This window comes from Ischnura elegans, chromosome 5 (assembly GCF_921293095.1).
Source record: "Ischnura elegans chromosome 5, ioIscEleg1.1, whole genome shotgun sequence".
Taxonomy (NCBI): domain Eukaryota; kingdom Metazoa; phylum Arthropoda; class Insecta; order Odonata; family Coenagrionidae; genus Ischnura; species Ischnura elegans.
This window is the reverse complement of record NC_060250.1, coordinates 22,783,338-22,803,943: the sequence shown is the minus strand read 5'-3', so window position 1 is coordinate 22,803,943 and position 20,606 is coordinate 22,783,338. Positions and strand designations below refer to the sequence as shown.

At 38.6% G+C, this 20,606-nt stretch overlaps 1 protein-coding gene across 1 annotated transcript in view; it reads right to left on the bottom strand.

Moving 5' to 3' along the window:
• The window catches only part of LOC124158586, a 194,289-nt gene extending 173,692 nt beyond the window's left edge, over positions 1–20,597 (bottom strand). Inside the window, exon 1 of the mRNA XM_046533747.1 lies at positions 20,380–20,597. Coding sequence (XP_046389703.1) covers positions 20,380–20,439 — 60 coding nt within the window. The 5' untranslated portion in view covers positions 20,440–20,597. The remainder of the gene's footprint in view (positions 1–20,379) is intronic.
• Between the last annotated feature and the right edge of the window lie 9 nt (positions 20,598–20,606).

Genomic DNA, 20,606 nt, shown 5'->3' with positions numbered 1-20,606 from the left:
AACTATGAGCCACTGAGCAATTGAAGTAGAGAATAAAAATATCATCAATTAGAAGTGCCATTAACTTTATTTATTTGAAGTCTTATGTGGCAACATATTCCACAGCAATTCAAATTTGAACAAAGGGATCCAGCTACAAAACGGATTTGCTTCAATAAAAAAGCCTAGTATATTTACTTGATGCAAGAGGTTAAAACGTTTTAGGATTATTTGCGGTACTTTTCGTTACCGCACAAACTCTGGATTGTATTTGGAAGTCATACATTCACAACTTTGTTTGCTGTACTCAAGTTATTGTTTAAAATGTATAACAATATCAAAACGTTTATACTAATATCTTCACCACATCATAGTAACATCATATTATTTCAAACAATATAGTAACTAAAAAAATAAATAGAAACAAATTATTATAATAAAGACGGTAAAGGACAAGGGAACCTACCATAGACTTTTAACTCAGTTCCCAAGTGTATGCAAAATAATCTTGAACAAATAAAAGCGATGATATTTATAGTAACCGCCATTGGTGCCGGAGTGCAAAACATTCTCTAGATACCAGTAAATTCAGCTTTGTTGAAAGGTTCGAAATCAAACGGGGTGCTTTAGTCTCAACTTCACAACTAAGAAAAACCCTGAGGTTGCAAATTTAATAGTACTCGGTAAGAACCTGGGTTGCTTCTCTCGCGATTCGATAAAAACAAATGTTTTTTCAATTCTGTCGAAGGAGGTTTTGCAGAAATCATAGGAAACTAACATTATTAGCATTCAACTATTCTGGAAGAAAAACAAATCCCATAAAAATATCGTCGGAGAAATAGAAACCTTTATATAAGCTGTTAAAGTACTCCTTTTGAACGCAAATATAAAAAAAACATTGCTTAAACTTCTTTAACGGGGCCAAACGAATATAATGCGCGAAATATAAAAATCTGGGCCGTGGAAAAGTTTGTCAGTGATATATTGCTGCTAATTTCCCTCATTTCCTCAACCTTACTGTTTTTATTAATCCCATTCCGCCTGAACTTATGGAAAAATAAATTCCCCGCAATTCCTTTTTTTTTTTAATTCGCAGCCACTTCCGCGGGAAGGACGTTAACGGACGTGAGTGGAACAAAACTTCTCCCTCGCATTACTTTTAATTCCTTTTCAATTGCGCACTTCCTTCAGTCTGCGAAAATCGTCTCCTTTTCGAAAACAATTCGCGACCACTTTCGAGGGAAAGAGTCGTGAATGCAAATGGATGAAGGAAATGAAAACGTCTGAGTACGGGTGACAACGGGGGAAGGCAAGGCTTTTCCTATGATACCTGGGGAAAGGCGGACAAGTTATTCATTTATTTTTTCTTCATTTTTTTTCGTTCAAGGAGAGGGGAAGAGGCACGCTTTAGTTGTTTTTTTTTTTAATTTTTCGAAGGTCATGAATTAAAGATATACCCAACATCGCACGCCGGTGAATGAAAAAATAATAAAGTTCGTGAGAGTAAATGAAAAAAAAAGGTTGAGGGACTGGGATTAAAAATGAAAAAAAGAAAGGAAATAAGGAAAAGGACGGGAAAGACGAAAGGATGAGACCAGCCGAAAAAAATTGTGAAGAATGAAGAACGACGGAGGAGGAGGAGGAGAAGGTAGGGGAAAGGAAGGGCTGCTCTACCTCTCAAGAATAAGTAAGGACGAGAGGGTCCTCGACTTGTGAGCACAATAACCGAAAGCTGAGGTCAACTTTGAAACCGCGTGACTACAGCGTAAGGCTACTGTTACCAAAGAAACCAAAGTCATTATACTAAAAACTTAAGAACGACATGAAAGCATAGCCTGATACTAATTCAGAATGATTTATTAACCCCTAGCGCTGTAATGACGAGTCTAGCTCGTCATGAACTTTCGATGGCAAACCGCGCAATGACGAGTGTATCTCGTCATCGGATTTTCATAATTTTAGCACTATTTAGAGGAACAATACAATTATTTTGAAAGCTTAACAATATTAAAACATACATAATACACATAAACAATTCATATTTCAAGAAACATGATGCATTGGAAGGATTAAAATGATTTTATTCGAGTAGCGATAGCTGTGGTCTCCATTTTTAATAATCATATTTTATTTCACGGTTCTAAGTTTATTACAAATTACAAAATATCATTTCATTACCTACCGTTTAAAAGAGAACCACATAAAACATTAATAGAGAACAGGAGCACGGTATACGGAAAATTAATCGAATTGGAAGGGGTTAATAACAAGAGGGCCTACCGGCGTTGCTCGGGAAGGATAGTGCCCAGAGAATTGGAAAACTTGGAACTTTTATTTCATGATAATATCTTCTATATTATTTCTACTGTAAAGATACCTTTTTCTATACCTTCCACGCAACCAAACTCTACAAATGAGGTACCAAAATGCACAGTATTTATCAGAGAACATGCGACGGCATATCTTACTTCCTAAATATTGCTATTGTTTCCTAAAACTGGTTTTAAATAATAAAAAAAAACGATAAATATTCCTGACGTTAACGGCGCAAAAACTCATACATTAGTTCATTTGCAACAATATCTCGCATTCTTTAAATAACTTTTATCAAAACGCGGCTGATTCCACATTCAAGTCTCCTGTTGATACGTAAGTATGAGTCATCATGTGCGTTTAACAGAGGATAGTGTAATTACTTCCAATGTTGTGTTTAAAGAGGTCCTCTGACCTCAATTTGTACATCAACATTCCAATTAAATTTGCACATAAGACCCTGCCTTTTTTTCTACATTTTAAAATTAGAAACGCGCCTATCCCTCTGTGGACCTGCATTGAAAAGAGCGGGGGAAGCCCGCTGCCGGGAGCGGACGCATCACGCTCGTAGGGTTTATAATTCTCTCTATGATCGTGTCCAGAGTTATACCTACCCGGCAGGATGTCCAACCGCCGAGGTTGCATGACGTGTCGTAGCGAACGGTCGTATAAAATCGTTTCAGGCTTGATTTTGTGGAATGTCGCTATGTCCATGATGATGATCACAAATTGTAATTTCCGCACTTTTCAATTCAAAACTCAAAAGCAATATGGTTTCAAAACACTGTTCAACACATACCTTGAAAAAGACATGTGTAAAAACCATGGTCGGTTGTTGAGTGTTGAATTGAAAAGTGTGGAAATTACCAATTGTGTTCTTCATCATGGATGTAACAAACGGTAATGATAAAATGACGTAAATGACAAGTCGGACACCGCCAGAAGTAGCACCAAAGGGGTTTGGGAGTATAAGATGCACCTACGAACGAACTTAGGTAGCAATCCGTGCAGCCGTATGGAAATGCGTAGCGGACAGACAAACAGACAGCCTCTTTTACAGATATGAAGATACTGGATATAAAATTTTATTATTTTATTTTCAACTTCCTCGTAAACAGCAGTAAGAGGCCTTTACAACGGAGGAATTAACAAATCACGACACAAACATCCATGCCCTGGATAGGGACCACCTACCCAGGCGGGATTCGAACCCGCCACCTACGGTTTGGCAGGCGAGGACTTTACCACACCGCCACCGAGGCAGGAAAAATCAATCATAACACCCAAAATCATCGTAACAATTGAAACGAAGCATAAATCAACTGCCGGCGAGTTTACTGGATGGGCTGGTGACGACATCATGCCAATAGAAACACATTGCTGTAATGCACAAATATATTAAAGACATCCCCCAAGTTTCGGTCTCATCAGGCTATTGTTAAGTATTCAATGTATTTTTTTAATTATTCATCACCAATTCTTTTCAAACAATGATTTGTCTTTTTACTCTTTAAAATGGCATGATGAGAACAAAACTAGAAACGTGCCTCAAATATATACTTGAGGAAAACAACGACGTGTTTCAACATAATTCAAAGGAATTCCATCGATGAAATCAGTCGGTTTAATTAATCTTGGCCTCTTTCGTGGAAGAGAAAATTGTATTTATTATCTATGCCCTTGCTGCATCTTTCCGCATCTTTGAGACATTTGGATATAAGTCACATGAATAACTCACTTAAAAATTTTTGTCTTTTAAATTTTCACCCTGTCCTCCAATCCACCACTACCATCGTTAGAACCCCATGACTACGTGAATGACAACCGATGAGAACTTAAAATAGAGTTCAGGAGAAATATTTTCGTTTCAGTTATAAATACTGGGCAATTTCAAGCCAAGTCAGGGTGTGTTTGTTGTCAGCTAACAATCCTGATTGTCTTGCGGTGTTCTACGGATTTATCGGAAAAGTTGAACTTCATTCTGTTTTAGACAGCCGTCTCATGCTCATAAAACAAGGTGTATTAGCTGGTGAATTATCTGGTGGTCACAAATTTTATAAGGTTCAATTTAACACATTTATTCCCCTCTGTGATGATGGGGCATCCGAGTTAGCCCCATAGAACCATGTAAAAACATTTTAAAAAGCCGTAAGATAGAACAAATTGGTGGTTCGTTTGATTTTGTATACATTTCGCTAACATGAGCATATTATGTTTAGTTTTTCCATGGTTTAACTGGGCAGAAATGTTAGAAAAATATGATGAAAGATCAAAATTATAAATTTTCCTGGATATCACACAATTACTTGTACCACTTATTTTTTACTGAGCGCTTTCACCCGGGTGTCAATGAATTACCATCATCTTCATGCGAAAATTATGATTTGTTTGTCTTATTATTGTTACTTAGTTACTTGATGAATTTTAAAACGGACGCCAGAATAGGGGAAAAAGATGGGTAGAGATATTCATTTACAAGAGTACTGTCCTGACTTTCAATAATTTTTAAAATTTCTAACTGCTCCATAGAGTCCAATTCACGGCGGTCATTGCAAAAGTTTGAAATATTCATTTTAAAATCGCTTCCACGACAGTTGCATAATAAGAGTTTAGCAAAACTACTTTTTTCATCTTTTTTCATCCTAAGTAACAATAATAAGAAAAACAAATCATAATTTGCGCCTGAAGATGATGATAATTTATTGAAACCCGGGTCGCGCTCTGTAAAAAATAAGTGGTATAAGTAATTGTGTGATATCCAGGAAAACTTGAAATGGAATACCACAAAGTAAATCAAGAGTAAGTGATTTTTTTAGATCAAAATACGTTGTAGGCTCCTTTCCCCCGTGAGGGGCTTGGATGGTTATGCGGAGGAGAGAGAGGGACTTGATGGCACGCGTGGTCACCTCTTCTCTTGCAAAGGAGATGAGAGCCTTACTCAGCAGAGTAGATGTGGGAGTGTGTGTCACAGGTCACATGAAAGTGATGGAGAGAGATGAAAGAGGAAAAAAACTGCGAATGTAAAGGTCTGCAAAAAAAACCTTGCATAAAAAATATCTCTATGAAAAAATGAAGGTCTTAAGGCGTACCAGAAAAAAAATATAAAAAGAAAGAAAGATGAGTTTTGTCCACCTTAAAAAGCCCAAAAAGGATCCCTCCCTTTTCCTTCTTTCTTTTTATTCCAAAAATAAAACTCAAGTGTGTCGGGTGGAAAGGTCTTCCCTGGGACGCTGTGTACCTATGCACGGTCACCCGACCATTTATAATTCAAGCAGCGAGGACACAGCGCCATGGCGTGGGTGCGGAGGAGGGGAGGAAGGAGGAGACAAAAGAAACGCGATCCTCGCACCCGACACACACACACACAAAAACATACTTCTACGTGGAATCCTTCAGCAGAGGGGGTTGTTTCGCGGTATAGTAGAGCTCGTTCGCGCGTCTATTCGCGTTTGTTTTCCCCCCAACCGCGCTTTTGTCCTCGCATAGCGGGTGCGAAGCCGTGATTTTTCGCGGTATTCGCAACAGGGAGTACGCGCTTGGAAAACAAAAACTCTTTTCGCGCTATAAATGCAGCTATCATGTGGATCATAGGTGCGTTTTTTTATCCCGGTTCCGGTAGAACCAGGTGGTGCAAAATATAGCACCTATACACATGGGAGTGAGTGGTTTCTGTTACCTCACTGAGAGATGGAATTGTAAACTTGTTCCGTAAATGGTATGCTAGTGGCTACCAAATAGCAAATGAGTCATTGTGGACTTGATGAATAGAAAAATGACTGCATGAGTTATAAAATATTTCAAGTAAAATCCTTTTATTAAAGGAGCATATAATTTTAACTATTCTGTGATATTATCATACTATTAACTCATACATTTTTTGACCGATAATTACGCCAGGTAAAGTTACATTTATAGATAACGAGTGTGATGCGCCCGCTCCCAGCGGGCTTCCCCCGCTCTTTTCAATGCAGTTGCACAGAGGGATAGGCGCGTTTCTAATTTTAAAATGTAGAAAAAAGGCAGGGTCTCATGTACAAATTTAATTGGAAAGTTCATGTACAAATTGAGGTCAGAGGACCTCTTTCAACAAAGCATTGGAGGTAATTACACTATCCTCTGATAAACGCACATAATGACTCATACTTAGGTATCAACAGGAGACTAGAATGTGGAATCAGCCGCATTTTGATAAAATTTATTTAAAGAATACGAAGTGAATGATAAAATTTATTTAAATAATATAGAAGATACCCATATAATTTGACTGTCACACCTTAAATGCGTAGGGACGCAAACTTAAGTGATTGGTAACATTACTATCACGTACTACAATAACCTTTCATCGCCTTCAAGCTTACCATGTTTGAGAACGTAAAGATGCTTAACTAGCACGGAAATACATATTTGACTTGTTAAGTTTGAATACAAAATGAAGTGTAGTAACTCAGACATAGAAAGGAATCAGTGAAAGAGACACCGAAAGAAGGTGAGTATGCATGTCGAAGAAACTAGCGTGTTTACCCGTTAACATAAATAGAATGAACAAAATTTCAGATGATGGTGTAGCAATCATATAAACGAATACAATATATTTTCAATATAAGCTGATATCATATACCAAAATATTAAAATATCCATCGAAGTACTTAGGATCCAAATATTGCCACCGAACTAATAGCTGCATCCCATACACCAGTTCCTATGATAACATTGATAATCAATAACTTCAACCGACAGTTCAGCATTAGCACTTCATCCAATGCTACCACAAACACCTAGTATCCTTCTGTATTATTTCTCCGTTGCATTACTTATATTATCAATTATCTTCCTAACACATGAATCAATTCCTAAGTAAGAAATGTTGTATTCAAATCCATTCCATACCTGTTTTTATATAAATATCTCGTAATTGGGTATTTTTCAGAGATATACGGGGGTTTATATATTATAAATCATTTATTTTATCATTCAATCTCTTTAGATCAATTTAAGAGTTCTTCACGGCTCCTAATCACAGCAATGGTAATATATTTTCAATGTGAGATCTTCCTAGAGTACATAATTCCACCATTTATTCCATCAACTCGTTAAAAACAAAAAAAACTCATTTTACATATCAAAGGGTAAAACAAATTATTGTTCCAATACGCCAATACGAAAGATTTGTGTACTATATAACAAAAGTTTCAACGATATAAACTTGTATCAAAAGAAATACTGCTTTGTAAAAGATGTTAAGAATATGTTTCGCGACTGTGATAGTATTTAGTTAATATTTTTCAGCATTTTTTATAATGATTGTTACTATTTTGTGGCTGTGACCAATTTATTTTCAATTTTTTTGTAGTTATATTCTTGTATTGTTCGCCCTATAATTATGTATATGTTGGGCGAACATTAAACATAATAAATAAATAAAAACTGACAATTTCTCCATGAAAATAACTTTAGTATCGTGATATTCTAAGAAAATAGTGCAGTTTTGCTTAGAGCTTAATTGTTTCCCTAGTAATTAGCAAAAAAAATTTGAATGAGGAATGAATGAATCAAGATGATATTAAGTTTAGAGAGTAGGAAACAATAGCAATATTTAGGAAGTAAGATATGCCATCGCATGTTCTCTGATAAATTCTGTGCATTTTGGTACCTCATTTGTAGAGTTTGGTTGCGTATAAGTTGAGAAAAAGGTATCTATACAGTAGAATTAATATGTTTCTTGATATTTCCAACCACAGAAGTTGTATTAGGTGACGTAACAAACGGCAATTAGAAAACGACTTATAGGACGCGTCCGACACAAGCAGAAGTAGCACTACGGGCTTTGGGAGCATAAGGTGCACCTATGTAATAACTTTGGTTGCGATCCGTGGAAGCCGTATGGAAATGCATAGCGGACAAACAAACAGACATACTCTTTCACATATGTAGATTTACCCGTGAAATTCGGATCGATTTGCCATTCAGCGATGCGAGTGGCGACTTAAGCACAAGCACATTCATGAGAATGCACGGTGAATGACAACACTGTAAGTGATGTTATTTTTTTTAACCAGGAAAATTAAATGCTATTGCATTAATTCTCTTTTAGCGACCTCTAAATGTTAAACAATCGAGCTGAAATTTTTAGGATCGATTTTTAGGATATTCTGCACCCCACAGCATTTTAAGAATTAGAAATCAAAAATCCGATAATTTTTTTTTTTTTAATGCAACACCCTAAAGCACATTTATGAGAATTCACGGTTAGTGACAACACACCTCGTGCCCGACTTGAAAATCCTCCATAGTAATATTCGTGGACATAAAGACTAGCCGTTGCTGCCCTTCCACCCACAACAACCAGCTAATGTAAATGGACACTCTTCCTGTCCCAAAATCGTCTATTGCGGAATCATGTGAGCTCTCGATAGGACTCTATGTGATTTACCAACTCGAAAACGGATTTCGAGTACCTAGAAGGAACTGGGTAACGTTTACGGTTTTACGTAATTTAATGAGACTACGATATAGGAAATGACAATTCACTTCATGCAAACGTTAATGCATACTATTGTCGAAACCGATTATTCTGGGAATGATCCAGAATAACGGTGTTTTTGTCCGGGTAAGGGATGGTATTTACCCTAACAACCGAGTTATATTCGTCGAGGGAATCGGGTCCTTACGGTGTATTTCAAGTACCCGTCTTATACTGTGCGGTACATGTCAAACCGTCAGGGTATCCACGTATTCGTAAGTCCCAAGCGGATGACGGATTTTTGGATAACTATATTTGAACACATTAGGCAAACACAAAAGAGTGAAGACTACAGCCGGGTACTGGGAAAAGAAAAAAAACATAAAAGGCATGCTCGGAGTGTTTTGAGAAAGGCTTTATTTATACTAATACCACATTTTCTACCTCACACAACGACTGACTGTACTACACCTCTCAGTTCGTCATTGTACCCCCCAATTCTATACTGCTTTCATCGCGCTGTGATTTAGGAAAAATGCTACGCCTAAAATAATTCATTGCAATAAACTGAATAACCCATACCAATGAACTAGAGAAATAAAAGTTTCAGAGGAAAAAATAACAGAAAACGAGAATATTTGCTTCGCATGCTACTCATTTCTTAGAAAAAGAGTATTTTTGAGCCTTTAAAGCATCCTATATACATTATTCAATCCACGAAAAAATCTTTGAAGTTAACAATTGAAGGATAGGGTCTATAAAGCAGAAGTCATATCCGGTTCCAATCTTCCATGCTCAAAATCATTCTCCAAATACAGATTTATTAATAAAGGTTTTCCGTTTTAATATTGACGGTCGTGTGGTAATGGCCAACCTCCAGGATAATCCGCCATTGATATCTTAACTACGCAAAACTGATGCAAATATTCCTCACAAGCAGATACACCCGATCTCTGTCCATAGCGGCAGACTTAATTAACTCTCTATCAGGAAGACTTTCACCAACCTGGTATGAGAACCAATGGTAACCACAAATCAGCTTAGTTCTTCAGACACGTAAGCGACTTTCACATGGAAAGATGACTGTTACTATGATCTGGCTGTGTGTGCACGGAATCACTAAGAAACCCAGACTTGAGCTTGCGGTTTCATCTGTCAATGAACGCGGTGAGTCACGAAATGTACCAGCCAAGAAAGCTTCAAATGTCAACTCGACTTACCGCAAAGAACCCGATTGATTACTCGGTGGGGTGACAGAACTCTCCTGCTCTTTTTTACAGCTGAAAAAGAGGAGTGTTACTGGGAATATAACTAAGGGATATTGAGAGCCAGCATCAGCACGATCCCACTCAAATGGAAATGGGGATAATTAACCGTAACCATAGCCATAACTCCAATAATCCAATTATACTTCTGTTTATAAATAACTCATTGAGATATGAGCAAAAAGGCTAAGAATACTTTAAGAGATAAATACCCCCAAAAGTTTTAAATAAAACTACAAATTGCAGAAAAATTAATTCGAAATAGTGACCTAACAAAAGAGCAGGGGTGGCAAGTGAAACAAAATGAAAATGTTTCCTTTCCACCCGGGGTGAAACGAAAATACGAGGCCTAGGTTTCGTTCCCGAACGAAATTAAAATCTCCAAGGAGTTTAATTTAGACCCGGGACGAAACTTTACTCCCAGGAACGAAACTAAATTAATCGAAACTCCGCTGCTCATAGTCATAAAGCTATCACTTTTATAATCTTTGATCCCAGAAGTTGAGTGGAGAGGGATAGAGGGAATAGTTCTGACCCATTACGTTTGAATTACGTGTAGAGAGGTTAAAACATCGAGCTTAAAAATCGAATGGCCAGTTTGTGTTCACCGTTCTCCTGTTAGTGGTAAAAATGAGTGCCCTATGCATCTAATGGCGGTAGGCCGTCGCTCTACTTTATTCAACCATACCTCATACTCGGTGGGTGGATCGAAACTAAACTCTTCGAAGGTGAAGCACGTCATCCCTCCGGTGCGAAACATCATCTGCGTTTCGTTTAGTCCCAGGGGTTGCAGTTTAGTTTCGACCCGAAGTAGTTTTGATTTCGTTTTGACCCTGCGTTTAGCTCCCCGGGTTTAAATCCATTTCGTTTCGTTTCTTCATTTCGCTCCCGGGAACGAAACTATTGAAATTTTACTGATTTTGACTTTTTCTTAGTTTCGATTGCCATCCCTGCTTCAGCTTCAACCGCATCTTCTCCTAAACTTTTTTTTATTCAATCCACGATGGAGTCATTCTCATGACAACTCAACAATTCAAGAGCAAATACCATTCAATGATTCAGTTGAACCATTAAACCAACCATGAAGGAATGGAGAATTAACTTCTTTGGCAAAAGGACATACGGCAAAGTATTTAACGGACTCACTGAGAAAATTAAGCTTGCGGTATCACCTTTCAACTTACATAACGAGTCCCTAAATATATCAGCCAACATAGTTTCAACACTCAACCCGACTCTCAGCTAAAAACTCGGTTATTTTGAAACATACTGGATTCCATTCCTGAACTAGCCACTCATTGCACATTTGCGAAGTCACTCAACTGTAAATAAAATAAGACACTCCCGCGAGACTTCCTTCGCCAAGACTTGGAGTCGAACCACGACCACCTGAAATAAAATCCGAGTCTTCAACTACTAATTGTAAGAAGAGCTAGGAAAGATATCGGATATTCCAAGTCTGAATCCATCTCAAGGAGAATACTTTCCTTCTCGCACTCACAATCAGAGGAATTTTAACAATGAAGGGGAAATACAATTCAGTCCTTAGACACATAGGTCTACTCATAGGATGAGATTTCAATAATATATTCAGAAAATAACATTCAGAACACGGTCATTGTCGCTAAAATCTAGTATAACCAGGATTGATAGAATGAACATGGGGAAAATTTTTGAGGGAGAAAATTTTTAAATACATTTCATTTATGATCAAAAATTCCTGGATGGTAATGAGGGTAGGGATTATTTCGCGGAATGATAAAAAAGCTATGAATAGATTAAATAGATAATTAGAAACTGGGGCCAAATATTTTGTGAATCGCTCCCGAGGCAGTCATATATTTTGCTCAGAAGTGCTGATAGTTGTCGTCAGAAAAATCTGTTGGTGATCCAGCTGAATACTGCTGTGGTTGACATGTAAATTTATGTAAAGAGTCAGAGAAGGTAAACTAATGCAAAAATTGAATAAATTCGACGGATCAAATTCTCTGTCTACGACTTCCTGTCATTGTTTTACTACCTTCACACACATCCTTACTCTGCATATGAGCGTGCAGATGTAATCTGGGATAACTTAATTAGAGAATAAAAAATGAAGCATCACGATGAAATCGGTAACACATCACTGGGCAAGCCATTTCCTTATTTAGCGTAGTAAAAGAGCAATTGCAGAAGAAACTGAGCTCGCGATAGGCAAGAATTGCAGACACTCTTCCACCGATAATTATACCTAGTGGTGAAGTGCTCTCACCGGCATTACCCCCACCGACTTATGAATTACTATTTATCGCAGATTAAATTACGCTCAAAGATATAGTACAGCCCATTTCATTATACTCCACAACTCTACTACTCGTGTTTCGATTGGCTTTCAATCATCATCAGGAACCTACTAACATATTTCTACTCCAGACAGACACAGATATCATAAAAAAGTAGTGGGAGAGGAAGGATAAGAAGGAAGGGGGCATGGGTGAGTGGGAGGAAGCACGTAAACATAGTTAAAGCCAATCGAAACACATGTAGTAGAATGGTGAGATAAAATTAAGTGGGTCGCACGATACCTTTTTGTATCATTTAACATGCTGTTCTACGGTATCCCTCCGGAAAACGTTGACTTCACTATCGCAGTACACCAATTTCCGAAGGAAAAAGATTTTGGGATGGAAATGACTACGTGAATCTCAAAAAAGTTTAAAAAAAATAACGAAGGAGATATCTATACCTAACAGTAGATATGTAAAAAAGAAGAAAATATTGAGTTTGAACATCGTCAATAGAAATACATGAATCATGTAGGTTGTATATGTTGCGCTTTGTCTTTTTAAAAAAGGAAACCTTCCCTAAATTTAAAAAATAAAAATAACGAAGGAAATTCGATAAACCTGCTCGGTACAAAAGCGCGTGAAAAGCAAGCAGGGTGTGCGGAAAATCCCCTTTTCATGAATACCTGTTATCCTGCTTCGCCTCATCTCCTTTATCCTCGACACCATAATTACACCCCACCCACCCTCTAATTTTCCCTGCCCCCCCCCCCACCCCGTCACTCCACCCTCAGTTTCCTGGCAATGAGGTGCGCTTGGCTGAGGCAGGTGTTCCGCTACTAATTGTTGCCGAATGATGACGCGAGACTTTGAGACGGGAATTTCGAATCGGAAGATATCATTTTGAACCCACGCGCTAGAAGGTAATTGAAGAGACTAAACGAGGGATCAGAGTTCCACATCACTATCACCTTTAAGACATTGTTATCAACCAACTAAGTTGAATATAGCTTAAGGTATGAAGAGTTCAACTGAGTCCGGCGAGAGATGGTGGAACAGTATGCTGGATATAATGATAAAGCTTATTTATTGTACAGTCCACTGATTTATTAATAGTAACAACGCGTTTCTACGCTTAGCGTCATAATCAGGTCAAATAGAAATAACAATAACTTGTTATTTCTTTGAATAACAAACAAAATAAAAAACATAAATAACAATAACTTGCTTACTCTATTTGACCTGGTGATGAAGCTAATAGTCGAAACGCGTTCGAAGTGTATTAAAACAAATCCTTCTATTCTAATCCTACAGAGTAAACAAGTTATTGCTATTTATGCTTTTATTTTGTTTGTTATTCAAAGAAATAGCAAGTTATTGGTATTTCTATTTGACCAGATTATGACGCTAAGCGTAGAAACGCGTTGTTACTTTTAATAAATCAGTGGACTGTACAATAGGTAAGTGTATCCAACAAATCAAAGTTTCCGTTTAATTTGCTATATTTGGCGGAACAGTGTGACACATAGCTATATAAGGTCATCATTGAAAAAATTAGTTATCAGGCAAAGGTTTCGACGCAAACTAAAAAGACACAAGCTAATAATAAACTTTGCAAGAACATGTACATGAGCTGATATGAAATAAATCACAAGGACCGGGAAGAACATAGTTTAGGCCTATGCCCACGCTGGGTATTTAAATTTGTGGAAAGAACGACAATGCCTTTTTGTGACCATGACATTATTATCACTTAACAAATTGCGAAAATAAAGTCATTCGGTCATGTTTCATAAGATCTTTGCCCTAAAATAAATGGAATGACTAAGGAAAGCAGCGAGAAACATTTGAGAAACGGCGAGAAACGATGAAAGTTATTTTCAAGGGTGGAGAGAGCATAAACTAGGAAGGAAAGGGCTGCAATTTCCCCAGGAGATATTTTTCAAACGTTTGATCAGTTATTTTTACTAAAAACTGCGTTTGAAAACCCGATTTCTTTAACTTGCGTTTTTCTATATATTAGGCTCCTTTTTGTCGAAATATGCCAGGTACATTCGGTCTAGAAAAAAAAAGATCGCGATTTTAAGAAGATTTCCATCATATAGTCTCAGCTTAAGCCCAAATGTTATTAATATTATCATCAAAATTCTAAAAATATGTCGTTCAAGAAGTAAAATGATCCAAAGAGATGAAAATTGGGTGTCATAGGCATTGCCTTACCATGAAATAACGGTAAATGTCACGACTTTCTAAAGAAAAAATTGGCATGAGACTGTACCTATGACACAGTGTACCATTGTATTTCATCAGCGGACGCTTAATATTTTTAAAAACCTACGAGTTGAAGAGGGAAAGCTGAGTGTATTACGGAACTCTGTTTTCAACCTATTGACAGAAGTAATTCTAAAGAAAATAGTTCAAAATTTGACCGATATAATCTAAACGAACTGAGAATCAAATCACAGGGAAGATATTAATGTAAAAGTATGTATAAATGTTACTTTCATCGAACAATATCGGAACAAATAAAAAAATCAAGTGTCAGTCTTACCTGAAAAAAATCTCCTTTACCAATGATTTGATATAATATCAAGTGTTTATCTTCGAACCAACTCCAACCATACTGACACCCAAGATTATCATACTGTAATACGGATGTGTTACTGGCAGTTGCTGAATGTAGTTGTTTCTTTAGCTATGACGTCACCTCGTTACTCAGTGAACTTCTGCGGATACACAAAAACTTCATCAACATAAAATTTACAGCCCATGTCGTAACTTATGCATCTTAATTTCTCCGCTATTCATTGAAACAGTTTGCATTGGTTACCATTACTCTGTGGGTTTCACTGGCAGTACTACAATATTGCCACAAAAATTATTTTTTAACAAAATATAAAATTCTATATAGACTATATAATGGATTATACGCTCATAAAATAGCGAATAAAGACGAATATTTCGAACCAACAGCTAGATTAGAGAAAAGAGATGCTGCGTCCAAGATTACTATCTAGCTCCCTTTTGGGTCTGAAAACATCAAAATTTCATAAAGCGCATTAAAGCATGCATGGGCTCAATAATTAAGTTCCCAACTCGTCAAAACTCATTGAATTAAATTATTATGTCAAAATTTATCCACTGATACGCCATGATCAAATAAAATATTGGACATGTACGATATCAAAATGTATGTACTAAGAGATTAGCCACGTTGGAATAGCCTGTTTTTTGAACATTCCGCCTTCAATTTTAACATCAATAGCTGGTTCCTAAAAGCAAATTTAAAGTAAAAACAAGAAGATAGAGTCACTACAATTTAAACGATGATGTTCCATTCATTCCAAACGGCGATTCGCAGAAACGTAAACGGCGACAATCACGGCGGAAAAATGTTCACCACTCAACCGTTCCACACGCGAGTGTGCCTTTGAAAAAAAATATTAAAAACTCGCCTCGTTCGCTGGATATTCACTGAGCGACATGAGGAAACGAAGAAGAATAGTCCAATGTGTAGAGAACATGAATCCGGAGACCGTTGCCGGCGGAATCGCCTCGCTTATCCCAAACACAGAATTTCAACCAGAGCGCGTCCACTTAACCGAGGGCGCTTCCAATGCTCTCTCGAGGTCCTCAGCCTGTGGCTTCGCGAGAGCAGACAACAGCGTCCGGATACGACGAAAAATACACATGAAAAAGGCTCATGTACAGCCCCTCGGATAGGACGCGTGTGCAAGTGTAGGCCTGGAAAAGTGGTGAGTGATGAGCCGGGGTAACGATCGCTCCAGAGAAGCGGGAGAATAGAAGAAAGGACAGAGTGAAGCGCTACAGAAGAAAAAAGTTATGTTGGACGCAGAGAAAAGTGATGGTCGAAAGCAGGGTACCACAAATGGATTAATTGGATGATGAAACGTTGGAAATAGATGACAACGGACGAAAATATGTAATCAAGACAAGGTAACGGGAGGTGAGGGATAAAAACAAACGTAACAGATATTATAAGATTGGGTTGGCAACGTAAGGCGTCACTACAAATATTGCTGAGATCTATTAGGTCAATGTATGGTATTTTGAGATAAAAATCAACAGCCGACTATTTCGATAACGGTCGAGAGTATGAAATCAGGACAAGGTAACGTGAGGTGAGGGATAAAAACAAACATAAGTGATTTTATAAGACTGCGTTGGCAACGTAAGACGTAACTACACATACTGCCCAGATCTAGTGCATCCATGTAGGGTGTTTTGCGGTCAAATCAACAGCCGACTATTTTTACGATTTAAGGTGACGGCATTAGTAAGGGGCATTACGATTTAAGGTGACGGCAAGGAAGGGGCATTAGTAAAAAAGGCATCAGCTATTAGAAGTAAGAGAGACAGATGCAAAACGTTAATTCAAACGAAACTTACAAAAATGTCAAAATCTTTTGATTGCATCTTTTGAGTGACAGGTTTCACTGACGCGACTGAGCAAAAAATCACAACTGACCGGTGAGCATTGCTGAGCAACCATTGAGAGTTTCACAGAAATGTGCATCTGCTGATCGTTGCAAATAAGTTAAAGCAATAAACTCTTTCTCTAAAGCGCTCTCAACAATTGAATGTTACCATAGCGATACCTCCACTGCACAATCGCCCACCGAATCAAATCCACCCATCTAGTATCCCTAGTAGTAATTCTCCTAGCTTCGGAGGTGAGCGTTTGTACTACGGCTATTGCCAGCTGAGCGCATTTATATTGTTGGGCTCCTGGATGAGCGGATTTGATTCGGTGGGCGATAGTTGAGCGCTTTTGCAGTAAAGGTATCGATGATTAATAGTGAATACCTATATATTTAACGTGATATCGATTCAGGAGCCGTACTGCGGGTGTTCAAATCCTGTTATTAGATATTAGAAAGCAAAGAAAGTTTCTGGTGAGCAAGAAACATGATATGATGGTGTGCCGCTAAGAGAATGAAATTCAACAAAGAGGACATTTGAGTGATTGAGAACAGGAAAGGGATGAGAGATTGAGGGAAATCTGTCGTCGTGACCAGTCAGTACCACTAAAGAAACACTCTACAAAAGGAACACGGAGGACCATGGCTTAACATCCGATTCTAAAGACAAGGTGTAATACTTGAGAAGCCCTCCTCCATACTAAAGACTTCTAAAAGAGTTACACTGATTTAGTTAGGATTTGATAAAAACACGAATAAATGCAAAATCGGAAAACAAGCCTTCCTTCACGATACTTCTTTTCAAAATACGTTCTGCACCTTTCATCTCATTCTTAAGATCAATTCTCCATCTTTATCTTAACTAAAAACTCAACTCTCAATACAAACATCTCACTGCTATGAACCTCATCCTTTTCTCAGCCCGCAATACATCCTTTAATCCTTGACATTAGATTCTCCGAATCTCTTACGCAAATAACTTTTCTTCGCCAATCTAATCTACCTTCTCCGGTTCGTCTACTCCTACGTTCATCTCTCTACAACTTCTTTCCTCAAATATATGGCTTCATATACCCATAGCCTCTCCTCATGCTTCTTCCTCGACGTTCACTCACTATCATTGCGACCAAATTGACGAGGAGGGACACACAGGAATAGGAGACGACAAAACAAACGAGGAAACACTAACAATAAATACCAAAGAAGAACGAGGTGAGTTGGGCACGTCATAATACAGTGCATGCGAGGAGGCAAAGTGTAGGTAGGACAGAAGGAAAGTTCCCCGAAGATGACATAAAGGAAAATGCTTATCTTCCACGGACAAGACACTGAATGTAGGCGGAAGAAGAACTATACAGAAGTAATAAATAAATGGTATGAGATACGAAGAAAGGAACGAAAGCAGAACGCCAATTTTAGAATTATAATACTTTTCATGCGCAAAAATATTGCGATATTATCTTTGTAAAGGTTTAGTCAATAATTGAATTTTTATTTTTTAGTACCCACTGCCAACTTCTTGGTGCATTTATTTATCATTATCAGGACTTACTCTATTACAATCATGGTGAAAAATTATTTCCTTAACTAACCGTTTTAAACATGAACATTTTCATTTTTAAGTACTGCCGAAGTCTTGGCATACTTATGTATCATCCTCAGGACTTACTCTATCATTTACAATTCATTAATTCAATTATGGTGAACAATGGTTCCCTCAAAGAACGGTTTTACGCATAAACAAAATAACATAACAAGACAACACAAAACGATTGATACAACCTCCATATAGACAAATAATGTATACACAAGAGGTAGAGAAGGATGTGATAAACATTGAAATGGTTTATAAAAAGCTTTTCAATGACGTTTCCTAAATTGTGCAATTCAAAGGCCTCTTATCTCCAATTGCATAACGTCCACCGAATCGACCTCCCTCACTTATAAGAATCCTTACTACGTGGAATAGTCTCCTCCTGCGTACTTCATTCCTGGATAGCCCGTTCGCGTTCTCTATAATATTTTGTTCCCAAACGAAATTCATCGGTCAACTTGCCCCGTTCAGTTCATGGCCGCCAAAATTTTATGTCGAGTCACGCTTCCCAAGTCATAGAAAATCCTTTTCTTGGAAGTCTTCTGGTGACTTATCTCCATTCCGCATGCCTCACGTAGTCGTTCAGAAGGTACAACCAATTCCAGCCGACCTTTCTCTTATCTGATAACCAACAATTGGTCTCAGGGGAGGGGTGAGGAGGGGCAACAGTCTTCAGGGGAGGAGGAGGAAGAGAAAATTGAAAAGATTGACCCCGAAAAATAGAACGCTCAGGCAGCGGGATTCCCCAGAACCGACCAATCAGCTGGTATGATACATCCCGTGATGGGGCACGGGGACTGGAGGGGGGAGGAATATGAGGGGTTCGGATCGGCGGCAAAGGGAGAGAAAAAGGGTACTCTACGAGCGGTAGGGATACTGGAACTCTCTTCGCATGAGGGGGTAGAGGGTCATATTGAGTAGTAGTTGAGGTGAGGGGGGGGGCTCAAGGGGACAGGGTGGGGGGGTGGGAAATATCCTAGCGGGGCAGCATACAGCCCAGCGCCACCGACTGCTGAAGGAAGGAGAAGTTTAGTCCAGGGCAATCGATCCACAACATCCGGGCTAGAGAGGGAGGGAGGGGAAGTTAGGGGAAGGGAGAGGAAGGAGGGATAATATATATATATGTATAAAGCAGTAGCGCCACCCCCACCCACCCCCCTCCTCCCCTACTCTTCCTTGTTTTCGTCCCACTTTTGATGGTATTGCGGTACTGTAACGGGCTTGCGAATCGCTGCCGCTGGTAGGACAAAAGGGGAGGTAGTGTAGGAACGGCGGGAAAAGAGGATCACGGGAAATGTGGTGGTGATGTGGATGAAGATAGGGTGAGGAGGAAAAAAAAAAATAAATACATTTGTCTCTCCCACGAACATCTCTCCCCGACCGCACTCCTAACATTCACGGAAATGGGATAAAACCACACTCGGCAAGAGACAGCCGAGGGCACAACTGTTGCGAAAATGTCAAGTTCACGGCAGAAATAAAACTGTTACTCAAAGTAGGAAATAAATTAATGTTTATCACGATCAAAACTAACGACGACAAAAATCCAGGGAGAACTGAACAAGCTGTAATAACTTCCGCCGTCATGAACAATCGAGCCAATCACAACCTTTGTTTACTTTTCCGGGGCACATCAGGATGACGAAACAATGCAGGAATTCCCAACCAGAAAAAAAAATCACGAGTCGACAGAGTGACGTACTCCGAAAAACCACCAAATAATCACGAAAAACCGCAGAAATTATGGCAGCTTTTTAGCGATGAACTGAATAAAGATTGCGATGATCTAAATTTCTCTCATGTCCTGAAAACTTGACGATCCGCAAAGAAATTAATGGGGAAGACCACACTGGAATTCCGGGATTCAAACCCACACTAATTTCACGAAAACAAATAGTGGCAATTAATTAACTCGATGGCAATAAGGCATCAAAATTTCAAAGGTAATCATCATCACATTGGTGGCACGGACAGCTAACACTTCGCTGTATAATCAAACGTCAGGGCCGTCACAGGAGAACATTTGTTGATGTGACTCCACCGATTGGTGGACGATCCGTACCTTAACAGCTAAGAGGAATACAGCCAGGGCTCCGGCGGATAAACACACTACAGGCACCATCTTCGGGTCCTCTTCGTTTCACTACCTTCCCAAGCAAGCAACATCGTTTCACGAGTTCACGGTAACCTCATTTTACGATCACGTAACCAACAACCATTCCCACCTCATCCAAATGCACCTTCCGCAAGCACTGCCGCTACTGCGTTCTTCTGCTCATTCCGCTCCGG